The sequence below is a fragment of the Aythya ferina genome (assembly GCF_964211825.1).
Source record: "Aythya ferina genome assembly, chromosome: 4".
Lineage (NCBI taxonomy): Eukaryota > Metazoa > Chordata > Aves > Anseriformes > Anatidae > Aythya > Aythya ferina.
The window spans coordinates 9,558,358-9,585,861 of NC_140300.1; the positions used below are offsets into that span (position 1 = coordinate 9,558,358).

The window sequence follows — 27,504 nt, forward strand, 5'->3', positions numbered from 1 at the left end:
ACGTGTGTTAGACCTCATGCAAGAACATTGGAAATCCATGTTTTGCAATTAAAAATTGGCAAGCCAACGGTTTAGAAATTAATGGATTTGCATATATCAGCTACAAATCAGCACTTTCTTTTAAACTTGCTGGGGTAAAACTGAAAAATTAATCAAGATTCTGAGTATTATGGTGCTCTCTTCAATGCCAATGAAAACTGTAGGTTTAATTCCTGCTTACTATACTAAAATCTCATGTTGCCTGCAAATGTTACACACGAAACATGAGAGAAATCTAAACAGTTACTGTCTCTCTGGCTTACACCCACAGAATGGAATCGAGCTTTATCTCTTCTGTGGTAAGAATCCCAAAAACAAACAAAACTTTTGAATATCTTCTTTCTATCTCTGTGCTGAAAGCTGAAGAAGGATAGACCTATTACAAAGGCTTTTATGCAAAGTAAATATTTTAGTTTCTTTTATAGAGTGCACTTACCATTGACTTGCTTGGCTCTCCCTGCCCGAGGGACACGAGTGAACTAACTGGGTCATTATCTGTCCGTCCATTAGAGACACAGCAGGACCAGACTTACAAAGATGACAGTGATGCTGCAACTTTCAAGCAAACCCTCCCAGATCTCACCCCTGACGAGCCTTCAGAAGCACTCAGCTTCCCTCCCTTAGGAAAGGAGGAAGGGAGATGTGATGAAGAAGTGCCCAAAAGCCAAACGGAATCACCTGCAGTGGAAAATAAGGAACCCCAGTCTCAACCTGCTGAAGAGCCGGTAACACCGACAGCTGAGGAGGGGACAGCAGCTGATGCAGGTAGTGATGAATCTCCAGGAAAGTCCCCATCAAAAAAGAAAAAGAAGTTTCGCACTCCTTCCTTCCTGAAGAAGAGTAAAAAGAAGAGTGACTCCTAAAGGCCAAACACACTGCAGAAACACTGTCATATTTTAAAATTCATTAACCACTAGAATGTACCAGATTGTACTGAGTGTTTTGTCTTATTATGTAAATGAATGCAACAAGTAATCCAACCAGCCCCTCGAGTTATGGCTTGATTGTTTAAGGTTATAACCAGAAATTAACATCTGAAAAGGTGCTAATCCTGTGTTTTCAGCAGCTACCGCAGATCTGATCCCTACTTTCTAATGAAAGACCAATGATTTACACGCAGAAGTCATTGAATCACTATTTATACTTTAAAGCCCACACCGCTTTACAGGAGAATAAGTTTTCACAATTAAAAATGCAACACAAATTGCTTACCACAAGGAGCTTTCCCTTTCAATATTCTGCTCAGAGTCCCAAGTAAATTTCTTCTTAAATGTTGACTTCTAGAGAGGATGCTTTTGCAGTGGTGTTTTAAAGGGGATGTCTTGAACTGACACGTAAGCTTCTGCGATCTTGTGATTACAGATCATGTTCTAGTAAAGCTTTGAGACTATCCATTCCTCCTCTCTTCCTCCCCTCTTCTGACTATTGTAACGAAATGAAGGTGTGTTTCACTTTATTTTACGTCTGGCACTTGAAATCATCTTTGTCTAGGAGGACTGAAATAACTGACGCGTTCCGCTCATGTGCGTTGAAGGATCCCAGCCTTCCAGTGAGTACAGCGTGGGGGAAATCTGTCTTTCAGTCTTGCCTCCCTAGGAATCGGTCATATGGCAATTGGGCTGTTAGAAAAGGTTAAAGTGACTCTGTCAGAAGCTTTCCAGCTGGTGATGTGAAGCCCGGGCAGCTGTATTTTAGGCCTTAGCACAGGTTTATTGCACCTGCTTAAAAATACATCGGGTGCACATGCAAACCTGTTGCATATAAACCCTATTTGCGGCCTTTTGTGTTTATCCCTTACCATTATAAAATTGTAAATGTGTTACACTATTGAACCCTTTTTGATATTATTTTCACTTTAAAAAAGAACAACACACTGGCATTTCTTTGTTTTTGTTGTTGTTGCCAGCAGTAAAGTACAGAAATCCCAGCTAACCTTCTTAATGATGTATTTTCACAGATGTTTGCTATAAATGTTTGTTTACTATGTAGCATGGTAAAGAAAATCACTTTCACTACTGAATTACCTATTTTCCAGTTATTGCCATGCTTCTGTCTATCACTAATCGTAAAAGTAGTTTCCAAATCTGATAGGTAAAGCTTGCGAGAATTCTCCAGGAACCGTACGTAACTTACCCCAGCCCCAGGTGGGGCAGGCTGTGAATCGTGTCCGGTTTCCAGTATTAGCATTTCTGGTTGTGACAGCAGAAACCACTGAAAACTCCTTGGTGTGTGGGAGAGGGAGATGCTTTGATGTGCAGTGAGGGTCAGTAACAGAATGTGGATGTTACCTTGTAGGATAATGTATTATTAACCATTGCGATCAGTAAAATAGCAGGAAATTAATGCCTTACAATTAATTCATGCAGTAGAAGCATCGAGTGAGAGGTGGGTTCAGCAGCTGGGTGCAGCTTTGGATTAGAAAGGCCTACATTAGGCCTGAGGCGTGCTGATGCCTTGGACTGGTTTCAGACAGCGGAGGGAAAACAGCTGAAAAGGCAGAGCTGTAAGGCTTCGAGTGAGGGAAGAGGTTTGGAGGTAGCGTCGAGCACCACGAGAAGTGTAACGTCACCTGTTCTGGGATGGGGAGAGGTAGGGTGGGAGCAGGAATCACTGTGCGCGAGCCCCCTGAACAGTACTGTTTAGTCAGGACTGCATGGCACTAATGGCTTTGAGCTTGTACTTTAACCTTGTATGTCCTCTGTACACTAGGAAGCATACAATACTTATTTTGCTAAATTGTGTTTTATTGCAGGGTCGTAATTAAATTACTAATTGCTCTATGTTTCAGTTCATGAATGGAGTCCCTCCATTTATCTTGACCACATATGCAATGACTTTTAATTTCTAATTTTGTAGTTTGTTCTTTTAATTCTTTGTATTACAATATGAAATGTAGTCATGTATGGTATGGTTACACACTTTGGGGCAAAATAAAGTCCTGTACTTTTCTTTTTCTTGTATCATTAAGTTCTACTCACAAATAAAACTCTTTAAAAAAAAAAAAAAAAGTCTCTTCCCCTTCTGTTTTCTAGTTTTATTCTACAATTTTCAATTAGCTCCGTTTTCTGTTAAAGATTAGTATGTTGACTAATGACTGATTTCATGTATTCTCAGAAATTCTCAGAAAAATGCTTAGATTTACTCCTTTAGGGGTTCCTTCCTAGCCATTCCACCTGAGCAATAAGCAGGAGGGACACCAAAAAGAAGCAACAACCAGGTTTAACATGAAGATCTTCCTTGGGGAAGGTGGTGAGGTTCTTCCCTACCACCCCTCCCGCCCCTTCTGCTGAGAGGCCTCCGCAGCCCTGCCTGGGGGAAGCTTGCACCCTGTTGGCAGCAGTCAGCTCCTCGGGGAGGTTTTTGACTCCTGTTGTGAAACTCCAGCCTCCAATCTTGCTCAGGCAAGTAGCAGCAGCGATGTTTGGCTCAGATGAAGTAGTGACCACGTGTGTACAACGTAACGGTTTATTTGTATTGCAAAAGGACAGTGGTTGGTCATCCAAAACATACCGTACAGTATTAGAAGTACAAAACATCTCAGTCATATATTAAAAACAGTCCACCTGTGCCAAAGTACCAGTCAGGCTCAGGAAGCCTGTAGTGTGCTGCTTGGTTTGGGTTTGATTGTCGGGCTTTAAGGCAGTTGATGCAGTTTTATGAGGTCCACTGAGAACTTGTGCAGATCTCATGATGTGTATAGAAACTCCCCCTTAGACAGCTCTTGTCTGCTAGTGAAAACCAGGCAGAACTCCTTTTTGTGGCACCTTTGGGCAGTGGAGTTGCTCTGGTTTGTGCTCCTGACCAAAGCAGATGAGCAAAGAGCAGTGCTGCAGGGGGGGAGTTAACAGCACTGGGTGCTGGCTGTAACTTTGGGCTGTGCTGTGCAGCATGGTGCTGCTGTACTGCTGCTCTCAGCTTGCCCATGATTTGAATACTTTACTGAGCTGCGTGTTCTTGGTTTTCTATTTTTTTTTTCTTTTCTGTTTGCAGAACTAGCCAAGCCAGCTGGGAGGCCACAGCCAACAGAATTCCCTGTGGAGGCTGCAAGAAATCTGAAGTCTGCTGTTGCTGCGTCTTTGCATCTGGCCTTCCAGAAGATCTTCCCGTTTGGCTGCTGGAGGCAGGTAGCAAGAATCAGGTCATGTGGTGGTTCTTAGAAGCTGGTGACAGTGCCGTGGTTACTTCCTACCTTTGTCTACTCCTCCTTTGTCTGCTGTTTTATAGAACCAAGTAAAATGAAGGGGATGAGGAAGAAAGCTCCACAGACAGTGAAGCAAACCTCTGCCCCTGCCAGCCAGTAGACTGAAAAAGAAACAAATTCAGGTTTTTAGCAGTTTTCCTTGCATATAAGTGAGCAGGCATTTATAGCTCCTGTTCTCAACAACTTACTGATACAAAGGGAGAACATGGGTGTTGGTACAGCTAAAATCACTGAATTTTTACTGTATAATCTTGCACATGTTACAAGCAGGAGGTGGCTAATAGCACTGCTGGTAATAGTTCTCTTCCAAGGGAACAGCATGTTAAAGGTGGTTGTTTTACATGGGGTATGTTCATTCCTGCCAGTATAGAAACCGGGGAAGTTCCTATTCACGTATTCCACTTTAGTTGCTTGGAAACTCTCACTCGTTGCCCCAGCACTTTCTCCGTGGCCATTCATACAAAACGCAGGGAAATCTAATGCTGGGGGGCACCAAGGGCACTACAAGTGCTGCACGCTGGAGCTGTTCTGCCATTTTGGTTTTGCTGTAAAGTCCAAAGCTAGTTTTTTCCTTCCTAGAAGTTCCCTGCACACAGTACCTGTGCTGAGGCACGGGGCAGGTGTTTGTGCCAGCGTGAGCCAGTTTGGCCTTTGGGTGCAGTGAGGGAAGGGGTGCTGGCTGTGCTCAGAGTTAGGGTCGCTCAGAGTTCAGGCTCTGGTGCACTGCACAGCTGCTTCCCCTGAGGGCCACTGGGCACAGCATGGTCACCGCCCCGAGCACCAGCAGCATCGGCCTTGTGGGGCTGCTTTAACCTGGTTTAGGGGTTGCTTTTAATGCAGCAGAATTCTTTTTTTTTGTATTGCAGATTATTGACTCGCCCTGCCTAATTCGTACACCATGGGGGTACAGCTTCGTGAGCTGTTAGAGCAAAGCAGCCCTTGCTCTCACTGACTTGTTTTCCCAGAGCCAGCCCTGGCACTGAGGTGGCCCTGCGCAGCAGGTATGGGTTTCTTGCCAAAAAGGCTGAAAATAAGCCCAGAAAGGGTAAGAACTGCTGGTCAGCTGCTGGCTCCCACTGCCTGCTGGGGTGCTTCTCTGCCTGTGTAGCCATGTACTGGGATGGGTTAGTTTGATGCTGCTGAGCTGCCTAAAGAATCAGGCACCACCTTTGGCATCTCTGCTCATACAAACCTTTCAGTTCATCCACCAGGCTCCTGTTGAGGCTAAGAGGGGCCTTGCCTTGCCCTGGCCCTTTCCGTGCAGCTCTTAGGGCCATCTCCTTCTGTGAGGACTGTTTTAGGGCTCTGAGCTGGGGGCTGGGGTTTCCCTTCCTGATCTCCTCCCCTCCTCCCACCCCCCCCAGGCTGTAGGCTCCCCGAGGGACCTTGGCAAAGGCAGGAAGGCAGAAGGGCCCCGCTCACCTGTGGCTGACAGGATCGGGCCCAGGGCCCTGGCCAGAGCCCCCAGGCTCCTCAGGATCCCCATCACTCTTCCTTTTTGGCCGGCAGAACCTGTGAAGGCAGAGAGTCAATCACCAGGCTGCATCGTAGTTCTGCCTGAGGCAGGGACAGCCTGAAGGGCAGGCACTGGGGCTCCTGGAGCTGGTTCTTTTGGAACTTCCAACTTCACAGTCACTGCCCAAGCTCTATTTTTTTTTCTCCCACAACAAGGTAAATGTGACTGTGTTATTAAACATTCTTGAAGACAAAAAAAAAAAAAAAAAAAAAACAGAAAAAGGCTAAAACCTTACCTTGTATAAAAGAGCTAAATCTGCTTCCCTAAATTTTAAAGTAGTAGTTTTTTTTTCTGCTGTAAAATACAGGTGCATGGATGCAAGTTTAAGTAAGAGCCCCATGAAAGTCCTGGTTAAAAGGAAAGCCCTGCTTTTTTCCCTCAGCAGGCACTGTAGTGCTGGCAGCCTTGGTAATGAACCAAAGCTAAAGAAGGAGCTGGCTTCTGCAGGTGGCAACTCAGCATCATCTGCCGTACAGGGTTCTGTAGCAACCAGCACCACATCCAGCTCTTTTCCAAGGAATCGGGAAGAAATGATTTCACTGCTGGCAGATGGCTGCTGTCTCCTTCAGAGGCCCAGGCTCTTCCTTCCTCAGTGGCGTTTGTGCTCTTTGCCCAGGAGCCTCATTTTTTACCTCCTATTCTTGATCCTCTTAATCATGACCACCATCGTGGTTGCTTCAGGTTGACCCAGCACATTGGAACAAACCAGCAAAAATCTGCAAAAGTAGTGTGCTCACCGGGCAGAGTTTGACTGGGCTGTCAAACTGCTCCTGCTTACTCTGAAAGGACTTAGTACACAGAGCTGACAGTTTTCAGAGCCAGGTACTGTCAGGTCTGGACTTTCCTGTACTTCAGTGGGGGATGTTTTGGAAGTTCTCAGGGTCGGAATATTGTCTTCCCACCCCCAGCAGTCCCATCTGGCTTTCTTTGATTTTAGTGAAGGAGGCATTTCAGACAAGCCGCAGCCACAGTGCCCAGTCCAGCACGCAGACCTGAGGCCACCCCAGGACCCAGCTGTTCCTCTTGATGCATCACTGAACCTGAGGTCACTCCTGCGTTCGAGCCAAGTGCATACAAAGTCACTTACGTGCCCAGGGGCTGCCCCTCCAAGCAAGGACACTCACCATAGCCTGATACCACCGCAGACAAACATGGGATAACAATGGCAGCAGCTGGAAAAACACACAAAAGAGACTGTCAGTGACCAGCAGAGTTCAGCTAAAGGAGCAATCGCGAAAAACACGTGGCCTGAACTCATTACTGCTGCAGAGAAGTATGATGAGCTCTGGGGCACTGCACCAACGATGAATCATACACTTTAATCCAGTCCAATAACAGAAACACCCCCCCGAAGCCAACCTGCATGAAGAGCCATGTGCTCTGAGCAGGTGTTTCCCATTACTGCTGCTCCTCTCCACTGGGAGAGGGGTGGGTAGGGCAGATCAGCTCAGGGCAGCTTTGCAGAGGAAGGGGAAGGGAATCGCTCACATTTCCCCCAGCCTGTGAGCTGCCGTACACAGAACCACGCTGTCCCCATGCACAAGGCTTTACTCACAAATGAAAGAGGCAGCTTGAGCAGTAAGACCGTTAAGTCCAGCAAGAGGCTACAACGTTTTTTAAAGAAAAAAGCCAAGAGCTGTTCAGCAATTGCTGCCCTCTTACTGCAACAGGGACCTTTTCCGCCAAGAGGGAAGTGCTTTCAGCATGCAAAGCAGAATCTTTTCTGGGAAGGGAAAAACGATTGGAGAGCAGGAATGATGGATTTGTTGCCTTAACTGCAGGCATCCTAATTTCTTGGGCAGGGGGAGGGAGAGGGTGGGAAAAGAGGTCTCTCCTGAGAGACCTCTCAGGATGGCTTAGCTAGGGAAGAGCCAGATCTAGTAAGATCTAGAGTTTGAAACCTGTCCACCACACGGCTGGTCCTAGGCAAGCAAGCTACTAAACAGATGCGTTTTGTGGCTGGGAGTTTACTCTGAAATCAGTCTGCATCATGCAAAAGAGAAGTCTCCTTTCATAATTAGCCTCAGTTGAAGCTTCTCAACAATAGCAGCGTTGGGGATATCTGAAATCTTTTCTCAGATGGACACTTTGGTATGGCTCCATCGCTGATGAATCCAAGTTCATTCATAATTGTTTCCCAGAATAATGGCTTAAGTTGTCAGAACACTGTTTATGTAAGCAGTTATGCATCTTTGAAAACCATCTGCACTCAGCAAAAGCTACAGGGAGTTTATCTCCCTCCCTGGCCTAGGAGCCTGCAATGCAGGAGAGCAGGGCAGCGTCCAGCCCGCACATTCCCGAGCCACGATGTTCAGGACAAGGCCGACCTGCCCTCGCCCTTGCTCAGCCTGAATCTTGCACCAGCCCTCACCGTAACATGGTGCAGCTCTCGGCAGCCTGTTGCCTAAGAAATAACGCAGCCACCTTTGAAACACAAAGAAATGCTCTCTTCTTTTCCTGACACAAGCTATTCAGTGAATATTTTGCTTCTAAGGTCTGGTGATGGGGGAAAAAAAAAAAAAAAAACAAAACACGAGCTCTGTAGTGAGATGGGACAACGAGCACTGGGGATGCTTCCTAATGTCACCACGGCAACTTCCTTGGATACAAACAACACGAGGAAGCAACAGCCACTATTCCTCCCAGGCTGTATAAAGAGAAACATCAACTTCTGCTGCTAACACCTTGAAACAGAAGTGTGTCTTTCTTAATTAATTAATAAATACGCGAAGAAAAATTACGTGTGCTTAGAATTCAGGGCAGTTTGGCTCACCAAAGGAGTACAGCAGCAGTCCAACGCTCAGCAGGGTCACATTTGCAGCCCATCCAATTAACAGGAACGCTGGAATCAGCAGCATAATAGCCTGCAAAAATGAATGAGTCACACAGTTACATTTAAGCCGTGCTTGTTAAAGCCTCACTCCAGGTGTCCTGCCAGGTCTTTTCCCCGACAGAATTACACTTAAACCAGCGCGTCCTTCCCTCCCAAGCAGACATTGCAAACTCATCCGGATGGCCACGCATAAACACAATTCACTTCTCTGTTCTCTCCGTGCCACATGACTGCAGACCACATACGCACTGGAGTCACCTATAACACAGGCTGTAGCCTCCCAGCTCATCTCCCAGTTGAGGAAAACAATGTTTTCGCAGTTCTCTCACATGATCTGCTTTCTTTTCTGCCTCATTCTGTGCTGAACTGTCCAGAAATTTAGTTTCATCTCTTTATCTTGTGAGCTAGCACAAGATCAAAAAGCCTGTGCGCTACAGCTCCTTTAGTTTTTTTTGCAGCAGCACTGGCTGATTCCAAGGGTTGTGTCAAACCCTCTGGAGTTTTTGGAGCCAAGAACAAAAAATGTGGGAATTCACTAGGAAAACAGAAAAAGAAAAGGTTATTCCTCTATTCAAAGGGCCTGGATTTCAGCTCCCCTGTGATCTCTCCCTCATACACATTTTTTTTCTGTGAAAACTGATCAGTTAAGACCCTGCTGCAGGGTTTTAATTCCACTCCCACAAAATGCCTCATTTTGAAAACTCAGTGATTAATGAGACACCGTAACCGCTGTGCTAAGAGAAGCCACATTTGCCATACGATCCAGATCCATAAACAAAGCACCAGAATCACCGCAGCCAAAGGAGGAATTCCCACAAAAGCCACCCAAGCCACATGCATCTGCAGAAAGCGTGCCCAGGGGCCTGCAGGTTTCAGCAGGGAGCACGTGGGTGTTTACAAGAAGCAACTGGCCAGTTAAACTAACTGAGTATTTCACAGTAACTACACTTCCCTGTGCAGGAAAGAGGAAAAAATACAGAAATTTGCAGGGTGAGCCACAGTTTGCATAATCTGCAGTGCAGAGAACGTGGAGGAAGTTGGTGCAGAGGACAGAGCAGCACCAGTGCAGCAGCATGAGTTTTCTTAGGGAAATGCTTCCCCTGTGACACAACAAACACATTGTTAGCTTTTGCCTGCCCGGGAGCAGGGTGGGGATGATTTCCCTAGCAGAAATAACTTTTGAGAAAAACCAAGTCAGTTCACCGGGCTGCAGTGCGATTTGCCACTGTTGAAATCACACTGGCCTCAGAGTAATGCATAATAAATGGATGGAGGCTTTAGCTGTCCAAGCAGACGTTACCAAGCAGCAACAGAAGTTCAGAAACGCTGGAAACCTGCTGTCCTTAGCTCCACACACAAACGCAAGTGACAAAACACATCTACTTGTCCCACAGCCTTAGTATAAGCTGCATGAGCTGTTCCCTGTCATCTCAGTGCAGTATCACCATCTCTAAGATGAAAGAGGCAAACACTGCAAACAGATGCACGCTTCTGTCAGAGAAACTTCTGCCTGTGTATTGGTACATGCTGTTGTAATATGGAAGACCACAACGTTGTAGACTAGAGGAAGATTTCTGTTTCCCCCTGCCCACCACTGAAATGAGACAGACAGAATTTTCTTTTGATCCGACAAGTACAGCTATAGCCTCCAACCACTGTTTGTTGCTCTTTAGACTGAAGATTAATGTATCAGATTTATGGGGGGAAATAAAAAAAAAATATATATATATATATATTTTACCCTTTTTACAGCTTTGATTTCATTTCCTGGCTTGATTCGGCGAGCATAACCTCCCTGGATCACAGCCATTGTTATTCCAATAAAGAAAAACATCTTGCCCTGCTGCATGCTGTAAGGGAGGCAGAAACACAGGTTACAAAGTCATGCACAGAGCATTCCACCATCAGATGCACGGGTCCAGCGTAGACCCTTTCCTGAGCAAGACAGAGAATGCCTTTAGATGCTCACGCGAGCAGCACAAGCTCTTAATACGCAGACATTAATTTCCACGACAGGCAAACAGAAAGAAGATGAACCCATTACTTAGAGACAGGACAGCTGCTGGCAAATACTGCAGAGGTCTCTAGACTGCTGCGATGTAGCTGAGTTGTTACTAGGGTGGCCCACGAAGAGCCCACACGTTACCTCGTGCCATGGCAAATCTCTGCCCTACGTGCAGGAGCTGTTGGTTTCTGAGGAATGGGCACAGGCACGGTGGTGAGGCCCTGCACTGGGAAGCTTGCACTCTCCTTCCACCCTGAAATATTTCTTCAAGTGTCCCTTTCTCCTCTCTTATCTGCTGGACTATGTGGATGTTCTCAGCTAGAAGTTCTCACCTCTGTAACAAGCATGTTTGTCACACAGCCTGTACTGTTGGCATAAAGTTGAGTATCTCACTGTGTGGCTATCCTGAAAGGACCTTGCAGAAGCAGCCTTACTGCACTAGAAGACCTTTCCTTGTTGCACACACATTAGTTAAGCCACAAACTGTAATGAAAGACAGAAATGCAGAGATGAGACAAAATCCTGAGAGTCACTGAAAGGAAAGGACACACATACGGAATCGAGCTACAAGATCATGTTCCTGGCTGGGAATCTTCCTATGAGCTGGCAGGAAAAGTATTTCAAGCTGAGCTTCTTTTAGTGGATTCTGTTCTTTCTGCTCTAGTGGTTGACTAGAGGAAGTCAAACTCTCAGATGTAATGACTGTACATTGTACGCAGTGCCATCACATGGCTATCCCTCAATCATTCTTTTTATTTTTATTTTTTTTGAGCCCCGAGATTTGTCCTGATAGTGTAAAACTCTTCTGGGGAAGAAGAGAAAAGATTTTATGCTAGTCAATCAATACAACTAGCCCAGCTACAGATATTTCAGAAGCTTTAGTTTAATCTTGTGTATTGATTTTCTTTAGGTCTTAGAAGGGGTGCATTCAATGAGTATCTCCCAGGGTGATAAGCGGTGTGCCTATGTTTTCTTAAATTCTTCCCACAAAGCCCAATCATAAATGAATGCAACGGCTGTTTTTTTTTTTTGACTCTTACCAACTGATGTTAGTAATAGTCTTCAAGCCTCTTTCTTGAAAATAAAAGACCTTAAATTAAGCTTTTGGAAAACAGCCTAGATGAAATACATGACGTGTCTTTTAAGCGCACTGTACCTGCTGAACTGGAATCTCTGGTGAGTAAGAAAACTCAGTGTATACTCCAAACCAGAAAACAGGAAGAGGTACAGGAAATACACCACGCCCAGCATTTTCAGATTCTGAAGATCTAAACGAACAAAACACCACAAAAAACAAACAGGGAGGTGAGGGGAGTGGGGGAAGAGAGAAATATGGTGGTGGTTTTCAAGCACTGCTTTAAAATATAACAGCAACAGTTACATGATAGCAATAGTTGTAGTGGACATAAAATAACTGTACAGGGAAAAGGTCTTTCCTCAGATGCTCATTTTAAATACCCATACAAGACATGCCATGAAATGGATTCTGCTCATTACCTTCCCTCTGGTGAGAGAAGAGCCCAGAAGACTGATCTCTCCCTGTGTCTCTGCTCTCCCTCATCCAGTCCAGTCCCTGTCCCTCATATTCGTACCCTCTGATTTCCTTACTTATTTTTAATCAGCTCCTGTATTCAGTTTAATACCTTGGAATGGTTCTTTCAGGACTACACTGGCTAAAGCACAGCATCCCTTCTAAGCCATCTGTGGTCTTTGATAGATAGTCTTACTTGTTTTTCTGTGAATGCAGTGTTTAACGTGTTTTCTCCTAAGGGGGCTCCTTTCCTGATGCAACAGCACGGATGATTAGTTGGTGGACCCGGCAAATGTTGATTTATTTTCTATGCCTTAAATAATTTAATGTAGTGAAGTGCTCAAACCCTACATCTCCAAATCCTGAAACAAGAAATAAAAGCCCAGTCTAAAATTTCTTGTTCTGCAGCTTGGATCCGCATATTAACACGTCCCTTACTTATGCCTCGAGCTGTGTTTTTAAATCACTTCACTTCCTGCAGCCTACCCAAACTGCAGCCAGTGCCTGAAGAATGAGCGAGTAGCAAGTCAGAAATCCTCAAAAGACTAATCTCTAAAACCTCTTTTTCTGGGAATACGAGGGTCAGCATAAGTTCATAAATTAATAGGGTGGATTTTAAAGAGTTAGAGTACTGCTTCCAAATGGGTGTGACTAAAGTCTGCACTTAGAAACCATCCCCAGATACAAGAAGATACATAATGTAATACAGAAAGCAAGTTAACACTTACTCTTCTCTGAAGGGGATTCCTTTCCTCGCGTGACTGCAGAGAACTGAAATAAAGCCAGAGGACTGAGCAAGTCAACGGCTGCCTGAAATCCAGATGTCACAGAGGAGACCTGATGACAGAAAGAGGTTTATTTTTAAAAACTGATGTAATTACTACTGCAGGAAAATGACAGCAACAGTCAGAAGTGCTTCAATACCTACAAACATTACCTGAGATGAAACAAGACAACTGGCTTTGGGGTCTGAGCAACCCCCGATAACATCCCAGACCTCCTGAATTAGTTCCAACACTGTAACTAGAAGGTAGAGCACTGATAGCAGTTTTCACTGAAAACAGACTCCTTCCTGGGTTGCTTAAAAGGCAGAAGCAGCTCGTTCTGCACAGACTGAAGGTGGCTCGGTTTGGCTCCCTTTTTGCATCACCCTGCCTGTCAATGAACATTTACTGGGTAAATAATGGCACAGCTGCCTGCAGCCTCGTGGAAAGCTGGGGATTTGTGCGCTACAGGGCTGAGAGCAGTAGGTGCAGCAGCACAGCAGGTGACAGCCTGGAGTGGTACTGCTGGTTCTTTTAGCCAGCCAGTGACACCTCCTGGGGAAGCAACAGAAAATACCATTTCTAGAGAGATTCCTTAGAGAGATTTCTAGAGATTCTACACGCCCACGTTGTGTGGCTTTTTTAAGGGGAAAATTTATTTTGTAGCACTTCTGGTCCTCCTACTCCACACATCTCAACCTAATTATGCATCTAGTGACACCATCCCTGCTCTTCATCACCAGGAGCTTAGGAGATGCTTTAATTCCCTACAGATGTACGGAAAATGTTTTAAACTTTATTATTCTTCTTCTAAAATATGAAAAGCAAATATATATATAAATATACATACACACTGTGTAAATTCTTAAGGAAACGTTTCCTTTCAAAGTAGGAGAATTTAGGCTGCCACTTTGCAGGACAGTCACAGGAAGATATAAGAGGGACTCAAGAATCCTAAGTAATCACATTTAGCATTTAATCCCCTCAAAACACTGCACAGGCTTCATCTGATGAGCTTCCTCTTCATCCCAGCTGGGGAAGGAGGAAGCTGCTGCCCCCTTTGATGCTGAGATTAAAGGGTAAATTACCAGCAGAACTTCAGCATGTGCCTTGAGGATACGTATGGACTGGGTTTAAAAAAGTGTGTAAACAAATCACCCTTTAAAATGGTACTAACACCACCTGGCTTGTTTTGACAGTCTTCTGAGCATCCAACAGCCCAGCTCTGGAGTCCGTTGGTCTCCCACCATCAGTCAGATCAATATACCAGGCTGTTTTACATAGCCGTAAGGCTGCTGATCCACGTAAAACAAACTGGGCTGTTTCCCCTTCCACTGCATGTATTACAGAGGGTAAAAAGACACTCCCAAGAAGAAGTTTCCTCGTGCTCTTATGAGGTCTGTAAGAGGATTTCCTGAAGCTGGCTCATAGCAGTCCTCAGTTCCTGCATTTATTGGCATGATGGTGTTTGCAGTGCAGCACACAGAAACTGGTAACAAGCAACTCTCTTCAAGAATGTCTGCCAGTAATAAAAAATCTGCAGTTTGTAGCTGTTTTGAGTTATTATTCATGTCAGACAGGGTGCCAAGCTGCTTTTGTACTATAAGGCTGATTTTATTTATATAGAAATATATATATTTACAAGGTTGATTTTATTTATATGTAAATATATATATTTCTTTTAATCTTCTCCTGCCTTTGCCCTAGAAGCAATGATCTAGAAATGACTTCACCCACTGATTGATGAAAAAACTGTATTAGACCTGATGAAAGCATTTCACCACCCCCAAGCAGCAAGCACACACTGCCCATTTCAGGGAATGTCACCAGCTATGTGGAGTTCAGATCCTCTTCAGGTTCAAAATCTACAATGCTTTGTGTTTAATCTTCACGCTTATGACTTATTTTTAAAAAATTGCTCTATTTCACTTCATAATCACCCAAAGCACCTCGAACATCAGACATTTCTCACAGTGTCTGTTTCCTGTTTTCCTCTAATGCAGAGACACTAAGTAACAAGCCTTGAAGTCCCAGAGTCTGTCCAAACCAGGAATGCAGCCTGGGCCTTTCAAGCTCCAGCACCAGCACTCAAATCAGACACCAGAGAATGAAGTTGTAAGACCCTTCCTTCAGCAAGTCAGCCTTGATCATAGCAAGCTCAGCTAAAAATTAACTCAAAAGCTCTTAAAGGGGACAGACTCTTCTAGACACACTTTTATTCCTCCCTGCTACCAAGCAGGTCACAACAGGAGCTGTTTGGGCAACTCACGTAAGACCAGTGTCTCTGACAGGTGAAAGGTAAAACGTTTCCGTCACTCTTCACCTGAAAAACGCAGGGAAGAGTTGAAAAAAGGGGAAAAATGGTAGCAAAAACTCTGTTATCTTTGGATGAAAACTCATCCTTGCTCCCCCTGACCTCCTTCACCTTCTCTTTTCTACAAGTCAATTCCAACATAAACGAATGAAATAGTTGCTCTTCTCTTGAGTCTCTTGGACTCAGTGATCCCTGTGGGTCCCTTCCAACTCGGGATATTCTATGGCTCTCCAGAGAAAAGGAAGACAGATAGAGAAACAGGAATATCATGAGAACACAGCATATTTCAAAGAACCAGATGTCTGATCCCGCTGACACACCTTCCTACCAGTTATCGTTACCATTTCCCCTTCTCACAGTTACGTCCTTCCAACACTTTCCACCACGATAGTGCAGCAGCCCCTGCTCCAGCTCAGCCCAGCCAGGAGCCAGAGAGGCTGCCAGCACACCTGCCCTTACCCAGTTATCAGGCGGCCAGGGAAACTGCTCCTCTTCCACTCCAAGTTGGAGGGATTACCCCAAAACCAAGCAAAGCAGCCTAACAAGAACAGTTGCAAATACCCTCGACCACATGAACTGCACGGGTCCACTACCCAAAGGCAGCTGGAAGGAAACGGCACAAACGCACTGATGCTGATCCCAATCATAAGATCCAAAGCTGGAAAAATCACCATCTCATCAGCAATTAAACAACTTGTGTGCTTAACATGACCTCAAGAGGCACCTATAAATCTGCCTCATGCAACACCTACTGCTGCAGGGAGGCAGAGTCCCCCAGAGCAGGGAGAGAGCACCCAGTTTCTTATCACAGTTCAGTCACGATGACGAGCACAGATTAGCTTATCAGAACTCCCAAGAGGATAATGAGAGGGGGAGGGTACTGGTCAGGGATTGTACAGGAAGGCCCCGAAGCCATTTATCCCTCCACAGCGAAGGTGGAATTGTTTTCAGAACACAGATTCACCCTGCAGCACTTCCTTTCATAAACACGTTGCCGTCACCCCAGAGTGCAGCTCTAACCAGGGACAGGATTTTATCAGGAATGCTTAGAAGCAGCCAAATAGGAAAGAGGAACAGATGAGACATACCAGAGCTGTAAAAAAATAATAATAAAGCTGTAGTGTTTGGGAATACACACAAGCAACCAATTCCACATCTGACACACCCTGCTGGGAAACACTCAAGGAAGGTCTGAAGCTTTGCCCGGGCAGGAGCGGCGCAGACAAGTTTCCTGAACAGCATTTCTCCGTGTCAGCTAGGTTTAGCTGTCCAGAGACCGAGCATGATTCAACATCTGAGAGCTGCTTAGAGGCAAGAGACGACAAGAAAGATCCAATCCAGCTGAAAACCTGAAATTGAGTGTTTCCTCCAGATACCTAGGACTGAATTCAGGCTCTCCCACACCACCAGTCTTCCAAGAGACTTGTTATCAGATAGAAATATCTTGAACAATGTCTGATCACACAGTATTAAATCATGATGCTAATACACGTTCTGCCCCACAGATTCTAGCAGTTACTGGGTTTTAGCACTTGTAGACATTTTCTCTCTGAGCTGTGCTGTCTTTCACAGATCTAAGAGTCATTGCTACTTCGGTGTTCAAAATAACCAAGCATAGACAAAATAGCAGTTAAAAAAATAACCTGATGTATACTGGGTAACTGGAAATAACTGAAAATTCACCCTCTCCCTCCAAGGTTGCCATTAGTTTTTGGAAAATTCACACAACACCAAAGGCAGCAATTCATCAGCATGCCACCTATAAACAGGTCTCATGTTATGCTGGGCTAGGAGGTGGGGCCATCATACAACCACCTTGATATCAGCCTGAATAGCATGAAAACCTGATCCCAAGAATGAGCTAAATTCATGAGATACTGGCTCAGCCCCTTCTTCAATACTTCCAGTATTTCAACAGCTGTCAAATCCTGTTCTTGCAAGGAAGCCAGACCTTCGAATTGAGAGCTCATTTACCCGTTTTTCTTTGGGAAGCGTCTCCGGAAGCAGGAAGAAGATGAAAATTAAATCAGCCACAGCAAATGTGAGTGCTAACAATGCCGAATGACGATAGAAGACTTCTCCTTTCTCTGGCTCCATGGCTAGGTAAGCTCCAATCATGGGACCCAGGGTAAAACCAAGGGAGAAGGCAACACCAATCATTGCCTGCAACGACACAAATGCACATCGACACGTAGTTTTAGACACCAGTTTGTTCAGGTAGCTCAGTTTAAACCAGTTTGGATTCCCTGGCATGTGCCTTAAAGAAATGCAGACACACACAGAATGTAACCAAAGAGCACTGAGTGTGAAGAACCTGTTATTTCCAAATATCCCATTTCATTTTCTGCCTAGCCAGCAAAGCAGCAGTGACAAACTGCAACGTGGTGAAAGGGTATCTGAGGGACACCATTCCTTGTATGATGATGAGTGAAAGGAAGTTGGGAAGGGGAACAACAACTCTCACCTCAGGGATTGTTCAGCCAGCAGATCCAGCAGCCATAGAATAAACTTTTGTAGCGTGATGTCTACAGCTTCTGAATTGCTTTGGTAATTTCAGTATTAAGGATTATATTTCTGATAGAGCAAACAGGCTGAGAGGCTTCCCAGAACAACCTGAATCTAGTATAGCTACTAAAGAGGATTTATTAACTTGCTGTGAAACCAGCACACAGGAAAAGAGGTAGAACCTGCACAGAGGAGATGGGAGTTTAACAGAGAGAACATGGATTTGAATAGTTTGTCTCAGTTTGGTTGCTTAACAACACAACAATGCAGATTTGGCTCATTTTCATTAAGAAACATTCAAAGACATACACACAGAGGCAGGACCCCAAACCATGCCATCCCAGAACACAATCCTCCTGCTTTTCAGTCTATTTGCCTTTACCTGTACTAAACTAAGAGGCCTGGGCACACGCAGGTGTGCTGACTCACCCCTACCTCCAGCCCTGTTTCAGCCTGCCCAAGCAGCATTCCCTCAGATAATGCCCAGCACACTTTGGGAACAGCATCAGTGAGGACTCTTCCCAGAAAGCAGAATGAACATGCCCACTCTGCTTCAGAAAAGATGAGGGAGTTAAGCCGTGTGGATGTGAGCCCAAGCGACTTGCTCTCAAGCCCTAAAAATAAGCGGTGACCCATTTTATTTCCTAGTGCTGTATGGCTATCCTCCTCCAGATATATATTTTCTCTCACCAGGATTGTAATAAATTGTTTGGAAAATTCATTAGCTATCACTGTGAAATCCCCTCCCAAGACGCGGCTGCCCCACATGATGGTTTATAACGCTGCTAATAGAAGTTTGGGCCCCCGAGGCTTTTTTAAGATAAAAGATCTAACTGGCAATCCACAGGCAAAGCTCAGCCTGCAGGGTGTTTCCATCTGGTCCGCTGCCTTTTGGAAGAGGCAAGGGCAGCTGTTCAGCCCACTTGCTGCTCAGTCAGCCAAAGCCACATCCATCACCTGCTGAGCTCAGGTCCTGAAGGCACTGCATCATCCAAGGCAGGCAGGGCCATGCTGGGCACTGCTGCTGCGCTGCCACGGCTTGGAAAGGTGAGAAAAGCGGGTTGTCCTATAAGCGAGCTCCAGTTACCAAAACTGGGCCATTCTGAGATAAAAGACCTTTCAGTTCCTCAGCTAGTATAAGCAGGATTAAAGTTAGCAGCAGGAGGGACGGGTTTACCACTTAGGCAGGTAGCTTTTCAACCTCTAGGACATCTGCATTTCACTTGGAGGTGAAAGCCACCGACAAGTAGCGTGAGAGCTTACCAGCAAAGCCATCTGGCACATTCTCAAAAGCAAGGCAGTATGGAAGGTCGTGTTTTTGATCAATGAACACGCTGCTAAGGAATATACTCAGAGCACCTGAAATCAATTAAAAGTTAGCCAATAAACCCAAACATCTGCCCCACAGGTATAACTCACCATGCCCTTGCTCCGTGCTTTTGGAGAGTGCAAGTCAGCAATTACAGCTGTGGAGAGGCTGACGTTCCCTTTGCTGATTCCACCTATGATCCTGGAGAGGAGAAAAACGCCGAAGGACCTAGAGGCAGCCCACAGTGCGTACGATGCCATCAAACCCATCTGCAGAAGAAAGAAAGGGTTCTTTATAAGGGGCAGGAAAGTTTTTCTTATTTCTGCTCATTTCGCTGCTAAACATTTGATTTTCTTTTTCCATTCTTCAACAGCTGCTCCAGAAACTATGCAACAGAAATGCCTGAATATACTGATACTGTGCTATGTCCTGAACAGTGAAATAATAAAAAAAAAAAAAGTAGATCCAAATCCATAAGAATTTCCTATAAATGAAGTAGTGAGACTACTAATAAAATAAAAAGCGTAAGAAAAGCTCAAAGGGAGATAAATCAGCCCTGGGCACTAAACCATTTTTTTACATCCTGCTCCATTTGTTTCCAACAGAATTTTGAGTTCAAAATAAGAATTCACACTTCTAGTCCTTTAATTCCATAATCAATCATAAGCACACATATATTTAGTTCACTTTCCACAGCCCAACAGAATAGCAGGCTTTGTACATCATTCACTGCCAAGTTCTACCATACTTCCACTGCTTCTGTAATTATAACCCCAAACTCTGACTAGCAACAGAGAAAACTTCTTGGGGAAAGTTCATTTTTATAATAAATGCACCTTTCTTTCACTGCTACATAGCAACGTCTAACCAACAAATGCCAGGCTCTGTGAAATAGGTCATGAAGCAATCAGCAATCATCAGGCACTCGGGGAACTAAAATTCAGAGGGATTAAATCCGTCATTTGTGAACTGTGCATCTGAAGTCAGACTCTGATACGCAGGGGTGAGAGGCTTTGGAAAATCCCAGACAGTCATTTTGGTGCCTTCCGTGTACAGTTATGGAACCTCAGCTTGAGCACTCGATTTTGGAAGTGTAGCCCAGTGATTTGGCAAGAAGAAGGCCACAACCATCAGACCTGGAACAGTCATTTCCCAACCCTTTGTGCCAAGCACAAGGCCTTTAACTGTGCAGTGAGGTGACGTGACTGAACGCAGCACAAGACATACCACTGTCAGCAAGATGACAGGCCTTCTGCCCCAGCAGTCTGACACAGCACCGGTGAGGGGAGAGGAGAAAAACTGCAGGATGGAAAACATTGAGCCAATCAGACCTGAAAAAAACACAAAACATACAGAGATATCATTACATTTGCTGCTTTCATCTTAAATACAAAGCCAACCTGTTCCAGACCTACCACTCTGTTTGGTCTGTTAAAAACGCACAAATGTAAAATAACAGTGATAAAGAACAGCATGTCCCTGAAACCAAGCCACCCTCAGAACAATGATCTTCCATGGTTAATTGACCGAGGAGGCAATGGCACAGACAGGCCTAAGCAAAAGGGATAAGGTGGATGGGTTGCTGGTTACTTCACTGGTGAGAAGCTGTTTGAAACTCGCTGGTTATAATGGCATGGAGTCAGTTTGGGAAACACTGGAGAATCTGCAAATGTTTTCTGTTCCTAAAGCAGAGGTAATACAGCCTGGAACAGTCACAGTTCTTTTAAGAATTTTTTGATTGTTCGAACCTGATTCTGTCAAATATAATTAGCTTTTCTTTCCTTCTTATCATGGAAAGAAGGACACAAGCACTGCTGTTAGTGAGGCGCGCTAAGAGGTAGGAGTGATTCCAACAGGCTCCAAGAGTCTTTTGAAATCTGCCTCCAGCTTCTGTGATGTTTAATTCCTCTTTTCTCTTGCCATCTCCAGCTTCACACGCTCATTAATTTGCACTACACTCTCAACAAGCAGGCAGAAAAATGTCTTGCTGTCACAGTTTTTGCTCCAAAGGAAAAACTGGGTTATACGTCTCAGATCATTCAGTTATCAAAGCTAAAAAAGGCTGAGGAGAGAGACACCACAAGTACTGCTCCCAACGACTTTAAGGGAGGCAGAATATTGATGCCAAACACCTTATGGGCAAAAGTTCCTTATGATAGCTCAAAAGCCCCCAAAAGCTGGTCCAGTTAAACATTGGTGTCCTCAGGGCAGGTTTCTGCCCTGCACAGGTGGCAGTCTGAGCAACAATGAAGGACAGCAGAAAATATCCTGCATTGGCCTCTGTTTAACATTACAAGTGTAATGAACCTTTCCACTATAACCATTTAAGGTGCAACCAGCAAAGATGGGCTGCGACAGCAGTTGACTACAGGTAAGTTGGTTTGTCCATCCTCCCAGGCTCCTGCAGTCTTGGACAGCTCTCCAATGACTTAGCTCCACTCAACCTGGCAGAAAGCTAACCTAGATAAAAGGAAAAGTGTTCTGCTGGTATAGAAAATTAGGTGGATCACTAAGAGGAGCTGTCATCAAAGCCAGCAGAAGAGATGGAGTTAAATGTGGCAGATGCCAAGTCAATGCAGCCACCTCGTCTACATCCTCGCTGCCTGTGGATGTCAGGTAATTAGTGACCATCCCATCATTGCTCTGTACTGCTCCTAAACACTTTTCTCCAAGAGAGAAAGCAGCAAGGGACACCAGCTTCTTTCCCAAGCCAGTTTATTTGCATGTTCCCAGTTACACGTTATATTTTCTTTGAAGAGCAAAAGGTCAGGTGGGTCCCTCCGGAAGGAGCAGGGAGATTTCTCCTTCCCCTTGAAAACAACTGAGACAAACCAAGCGATACAGTGCTTCCAGGCCACAGCAAGAAAAAGGAAAGGCAACGAGTTGGACATGACTGGGAGCTCCCTGCCCCTTGTTTGAACAAAGTCTGAGGCTGTGAGGAGCAAGGAGGAGCCTTAGAGCCAGGTCCTAGAGGAGACAAAGTGATTTAAGGGATTAAAAAAGTGCAAAAGGGTTTAAAAAAACTATTTCCTACCATTCAAAGCCAGTAATCTGACTGAAAACGAGCACTGGATTTCTGGCACTGCTCCTACAGGAGCTCACCCACACCAGGGTGTTCTAGTGCCAGCAAATGCTTCTTGACCCTACAAGTCAGCAGCCCTACTGCATTTAATAGGACTAATGAGATTTAGAGGCAGTGCTGCACTCTAGCTGCCCAGGGGGAGGTGGGAATTGAACTCAGGAGCTCCTAATTCCAGTGTTCCCTACTGACTGGTCTCCAGTCACGTGCAGATCAATTGTGAGGGGAAAAGAATTTTTGGGACTGGGCAGGGAAGAGCACAGCAGGCTCCTGACCCTCAGCTGGCAGTCTGACAACAAGGAGCAGCAGGCCTGCATTTCTGAAGCACAAATTAGGATAATTCAGGTTAAAATGGACCCCTGGAAGGCACCTACTCCAACCTCCTGCTCACAGGGTCAACTCTGAGGTCAGACCAGAAAACATTCAGGGTTTCGTCTCGTCAGAGGCTGAAAACCTCAGAGAATGGAGAGTAGAAAACCTCTTATGCTCTCTGTATGTTTTTTATTTTTTGTCAATCTCCTCATCATTCCTCACAACATTGCAAATGACTCGAAAGCAATGCAGGTTTTGTTTCAGCTGTTTAAATTCCATACCTCCAAACAAGACACTGTTGTATTTACGCCCGGGAGGCATCCCGACCATCTCCGCAAACCAGTCCACGCCACGTTGCAACGACAAGTAGAGTCCATCCTGCAAAACAGAGGGATGGGAAATAGAAGCAGGAGGAAAGATGCTCTGCTTTATTTTCAAAGACATTTCCCCCCAATATTTCCTGATTGACCAGTAAGGCTAAAAATAGCTTAAATTATGAATGCTAACAGCAACAGGTAAATGAGCGTATGTGTTTGGGTGGGTGGATGTCTGGACTACAACTTCCTAAAACTATCAGGCATGCTACTTGCTAAAACCAAGACTAAACAACAGCGGCATGTCCCGTATCCTTCAATTAATAAAGCAACCGGGGAGACACTCTATCCCTCTGTGTATAGATAATTTAGGCTGGGAAAGCCAGGGGTCTGTAGGTCCAGAAAAGAAGAAGTGGTAAGAAAAAGAATAGCTCCAGAGAAAAGGAGGGGGACTTGAAAAGAAGGGGGCCCTAAAAAATAGGGTGAAAATCCTGATGATAGGAAATACGTTGGAAGTAAAATATTCCGGAGGTCAGAGTCCATGGTTAGGGTTGGAGACACGGTAGGAGAAAACACAAAACCTACAGCTGCAGTTGGAGGCGGGCTGGAAAAGGGTTCTGACTTAGAGGTCTGGGCTGAAAAAATAATTCTCCCCTGACAACTTCTTCTTGTCTGGTAACACCTGAGAATGGCAACTGGGAGCAGCTGCACGGCTGGGAACCACCGTGATCTTCTGCCCCAAGTTCCCAGAGCAGCAGCCACCTCCCTGCTAAGAATGAAGTTGAAACCTGGTGAACCTGGTGCTGGGGGTGGGAGCAGACAGGATTTCCAAGGAGGGAAACCCCACAACCTCTCTGTGCAGCCTGTGCCAGGGCTCCATCACCTGCACAGCACAGAAGGGCTTCCTGAGGGGCAGAGGGAAGCTCCTGTGCTCCACTTTGTTCCCAGTGGCCCCAGCACATGCTGGTTCCTGGGGTTGTTCCTCCCCAGGTGCAGGACTTTGCACCTCTCCTTGCTGAACTTCAGGAGATCCTTGTCAACTCACCCCTGCAGCCTGTCCAACAAACCCAACCCTTAGCTATCTCTGGTGAATGAATTATAAAAACCGCCTTAGGGATTTTTTGCTGGTACCACTGCCCTCAGCAGTCAGATGATAAGGGAGAGATTTTGCACACAATTTCCATTTAGAGCACAAAATGCATTTAGGCATCAGTGTCTTTGTTTATCAAGACTGGGGGACTCCAAGTTATCAGCTAGATACAAATGCATATTTTACTTCAGTCAGATCTCCTGTATCCCAGTTTCAGAACTAAACCTCCTCTTCACAAAGCAACACACGCATGATACATGAAAGCATCTTTTGGAGACGAAGGCGACTGCAACAAATGATCAAATGAAAAGGAAGAGACAGGGCCAGCAGAAGGTAAGTACAAGGAACAGCCCCTAGGAAATAACTGAATTTTCCCCCAGAACAAATCCCTCACTTTAATGAAATAGCAAGAGGGAGGAATCTTATACAAGTTGACCAAAAAAAAAAAAAAAAAGTATTAAAAAATCACTCTTCAAACAGTTTAAATGGACTAGATGTTATTATTCTGCCTACAATTATTTGAGTTTACCCGAGACAAGGGAGTTTTCTTCCTCCCTCCACTAAATATCTCATAGCTAGCAGTTCCAGCAGGCTGGCCTCCTCTGTGACGTACCTGGGTCCGGCTGTAGTAATCGAGGATGGAAGGGAACAGCGGCAAGATGAGAGCGAATCCCAACAAGTCGATGAACAGTGCCAGGAAGACGATTGCAATAACACGATTGCTGTTCTGCTCCAGCTTGTCGTTGACGGAGCTGCTGCTGGTTTCTCCCTCTCTCATAGCCATGCTCACAAGTGCTTTGATTCTAAAAAATGACGTTTATAGCCAGTTAGCAGGAGGAATTTTGCAGGCCTTTCATAAGGGTATCTTGCTGATTCTTCTCACTTCCTGCAGACCTCACAGCAATAAACGTAAGCTGTGGCTTTATTAAGTTACCTCATTTTCAAAGGGAAGAGGGCTCAACTCTCTGTTCTGGGTTCTTAGCTCAACACCAAGTTTGCTCTCATAAAAAAGCAGAAATGAGGGCAATCAGATTACAAACTCTATTACAGGGCATCCCAAATAAAGCATAGAACAAAGAAGCATTTAAAGTTTGTTAACATGCAAGAATACTTTCCCAAAATGTTCAATCCAGTATTACAGTAAAACAGATAAGAAAAGGCACTCGTTTTGATTATCCCCGTTCAGGTAACTAGGGGATTATTTATACTTTCAACGTATACAGAAGTCAGTCGACATTCTGCAAAACTTCCATTTCAACAGATATTAAAAACAAGGAGCAAAACACAAACCATGAATCTGCAAGCTTCAGGTTTGTAAAACATTTTCTCAGCCATAAAACAATGAAATCCTTTCCACTGCAAAAATCCCTGAACATTTATTACACTAAGAGTAAAAATGGAAACCGAATTTCATCCAACTGAAAGTCATTCAATACCAAAATATTCATTGACTTTAATAAATCAGGACTGAAAACTATTTTTTTTTAATATAAATTCTGTACGAGGTATGACATACCATATTACGCATACAAGGCACTGTGCATGTAAAATCATACCACTCTAACTGAAGACCATAACACTTTGTTATGCTAAGCTATAAACTGCTTTGTTTTGCCAAGCTATAAATATTTTCATGACATTTCTCTACTTGTGGATTCAGTTTACTTGTGCTGAAGCAGCATGAAAGTTCAAACACGATGAGGTAACCATGGAAGGGGGCCACCTGCAACCCATTTATTAAGCTGTTGGCATTATGCTTTTAAATCTGCCAGAGAACAGAAGGGTTTGGTTATGCTGAGGAGCCTTTTATTTGAAATGGCATGTCCTCCCCACTACAAATATTTAGCATTTTTTGTTTACCCAAAGGATATAAGAGTATCTGGAGCCCACAGCAGCTATTTGTTTAGACAAAAAGTCTCTGGCCCTGGGTCTACCTGGCCACGCATTACGGGATGGGTTCATCGTGGAAGTTTCTATCCTGTTTCTCTCACAATTTGGCTTTTGTACCAAGGTAAACTTTATTTCAGGATTACTTACGCAGGGCAACATCCTTTACACCTCCCTCTCGCTGCTGTTTCAGCTAGCGTGTGGCTTGAACCTCTCGCTGCTAGCACTGACCTTTCAGCTAGCTCCAGGTCTGGCAATGTGGTCACAGTTTCCCTTATGCAACATTCCAAAGCACTACACGTTTCTGCCTTTGTGCTCCACCGGTTTTGTTGTTCAAACCTCTCCGTATTTTTTAGTTAGGCAGGAAACCACGAAACACTTTATAGACCCTGGCACCCTGTCAGCAAAAACAAAACGCTTCACCTCCACCATGGCATCTGAGTCCTGTGGGACGAGGTTTTAAGTGGCGGGGGAGAAGTTTTGGGGTTTGGGGAAGTTGTTCCTTTGGACATGAAGTGTCCCTGACCCCTCGGCTCTGCCTCTCAGTGACTCCGGGCCTGTGTCTGCTGGTTCCTGCCCTGGCCCTGTGCTGATGCCCGGCATCGCTGCGCCTCTCGGCCCTGCAAGCAGGGATGTGGGCTCCAGCAGCAGGGCGAGCTTCATCCTTCTGGTGTTTTCTTACCCCTGCTTCCTCCTTCTGAGATTGCCCGGGTCTGGCTTCACCCGCTTAAGCCTTGGGAAGGCTTCTCTGGCTCCTTAACGCAGTCCTGAACCGGGTTAAGAGCCGGATTTTCAACCAGGAAACGAAAAAATCAAATCAAATCTCAGATCAGGGAGGAAAGAGGGGCCTGCGAGAGAGAGAGAGGGGGGAGGCCGGGCAGGGCCGCGGCGGCGGAGGGCGAGGAGCCGCCGTCCCTCCCCTCCTTCTCCTCAGCGGAGCCCCTGGGACCCGCACCCCGCTGAGGCGAAGCCGTTTCGGGCTCTGCCCGCCCCCCGCCCTCCTCCTCCCCTCCCGTACCACTGCGGGGCCCGCCCGGCGCCGGGCCACCTACCGCTCCTCACGGGGGGAGCCCTCCCGGAGCCGTCCCCTGGGGATGCTGCGGGGCTGCGGCTCCCGCCGGGCTCTCCCCGGCTCCCTTCCTCTTCCGGCAGGGGATGGAGCCGCTCCCGAGGCCCCGCAGCGGGTGCCGCCGAGGAGGGAGCCCGCCCCCGGCCGCCCGCCTCCCGCCGCCCCGCTGAGGCGAGCCCGCGGGGCCGCCGTCATCTCCCTCCCTCGCGGCGCTGAGGGGAGGCGAGGGGACTGCCCGCCTGCCGGCATCGCCCGGCCGCGGTGGTGCTGAGGAGCAGCGCTTCGAGAGGCTCTTTGAGAGACGCAGAGTAATTAAAGACAGCCCCAGCTCTAGTATATGATGAGTTCTGCACTTAGGGGCATCTCGTACCACACGCTGTAGCAGTTCTTTCTCGTCTCAAAGAGATATTTCTTTTAGTGAGAGTCATAGAATCATCAAGGTTGGAAAATACCTCCAAGATGATCTGCTCCAACCATCCCCCTACCACCACTATCATCCACTAAACGATGTCCCTAAGTAAGTCCATCCTTTCCTTAAACACCTCCAGGGACAGTGACACCACCACCTCCCTGGGCAACCTGTCCCAATGCCTGACCACTCTTTCTGAGCAAAAATGTCTCCTCAACCTAAACCTCCCCTGGCACAACTCGAGGCCATTCCCTCTAGTCCTGTCACTAGTTACCTGTGAGAAGAAGCCGACCCCAGCTCCCCACACCTTCCTTTCAGGTAGCTGCA

General features: G+C 45.7%; 2 protein-coding genes across 14 annotated transcripts in view; one reads left to right on the top strand and one right to left on the bottom strand.

The window, feature by feature from the left end:
* The window catches only part of ADD1 (adducin 1), a 61,062-nt gene extending 57,255 nt beyond the window's left edge, over positions 1-3,807 (top strand). For 10 of the 11 annotated variants that reach the window (XM_084518236.1, XM_084518230.1, XM_084518231.1 and 7 more), the window contains one exon: positions 550-3,807. In XM_084518236.1, the coding sequence (XP_084374362.1) occupies positions 550-580 (31 nt within the window). In that variant the 3' untranslated portion in view covers positions 581-3,807. The remainder of the gene's footprint in view (positions 1-549) is intronic. The other variant, XM_084518238.1, reaches the window with a different exon arrangement.
* Positions 3,491-26,899, bottom strand: MFSD10 (major facilitator superfamily domain containing 10). 3 transcript variants are annotated; one of them, XM_084518246.1, is made up of 14 exons: positions 26,752-26,899; positions 24,426-24,615; positions 22,690-22,786; positions 20,245-20,348; positions 19,128-19,286; positions 17,178-17,366; positions 12,854-12,962; positions 11,751-11,862; positions 10,331-10,439; positions 8,530-8,620; positions 6,881-6,928; positions 5,663-5,752; positions 4,229-4,341; positions 3,932-4,153 (listed from the first exon to the last, which is right to left on the bottom strand). In XM_084518246.1, the coding sequence occupies exons 2-13, from the start codon at positions 24,594-24,596 to the stop codon at positions 4,235-4,237; spliced, it is 1,386 nt and encodes a 461-aa protein (XP_084374372.1). In that variant the 5' UTR covers positions 24,597-24,615; positions 26,752-26,899; the 3' UTR covers positions 3,932-4,153; positions 4,229-4,234. The 3 variants fall into 3 exon arrangements, with proteins under 3 accessions (XP_084374371.1, XP_084374373.1, XP_084374372.1); XM_084518245.1 differs by having other exon boundaries at positions 3,491-4,341; XM_084518247.1 differs by lacking the exon at positions 26,752-26,899 and adding an exon at positions 26,382-26,546 and having other exon boundaries at positions 3,491-4,341.
* Positions 26,900-27,504: the final 605 nt, after the last annotated feature.

Coding starts and splice junctions, on each gene's coding strand:
- MFSD10 (XM_084518245.1), bottom strand. CDS start 24,596: ATGGCTATGAGAGAGGGAGAAACCAGCAGCAGCTCCGTCAACGACAAG. Junction 8,621..10,330: donor AAATCAAAGCTGTAAAAAGG/GTAAAATATATA, acceptor TCATTTTTGCAG/GCTATTATGCTGCTGATTCC. Junction 4,342..5,662: donor CCCGATCCTGTCAGCCACAG/GTGAGCGGGGCC, acceptor TTTCTTTTTCAG/TCTACTGGCTGGCAGGGGCA.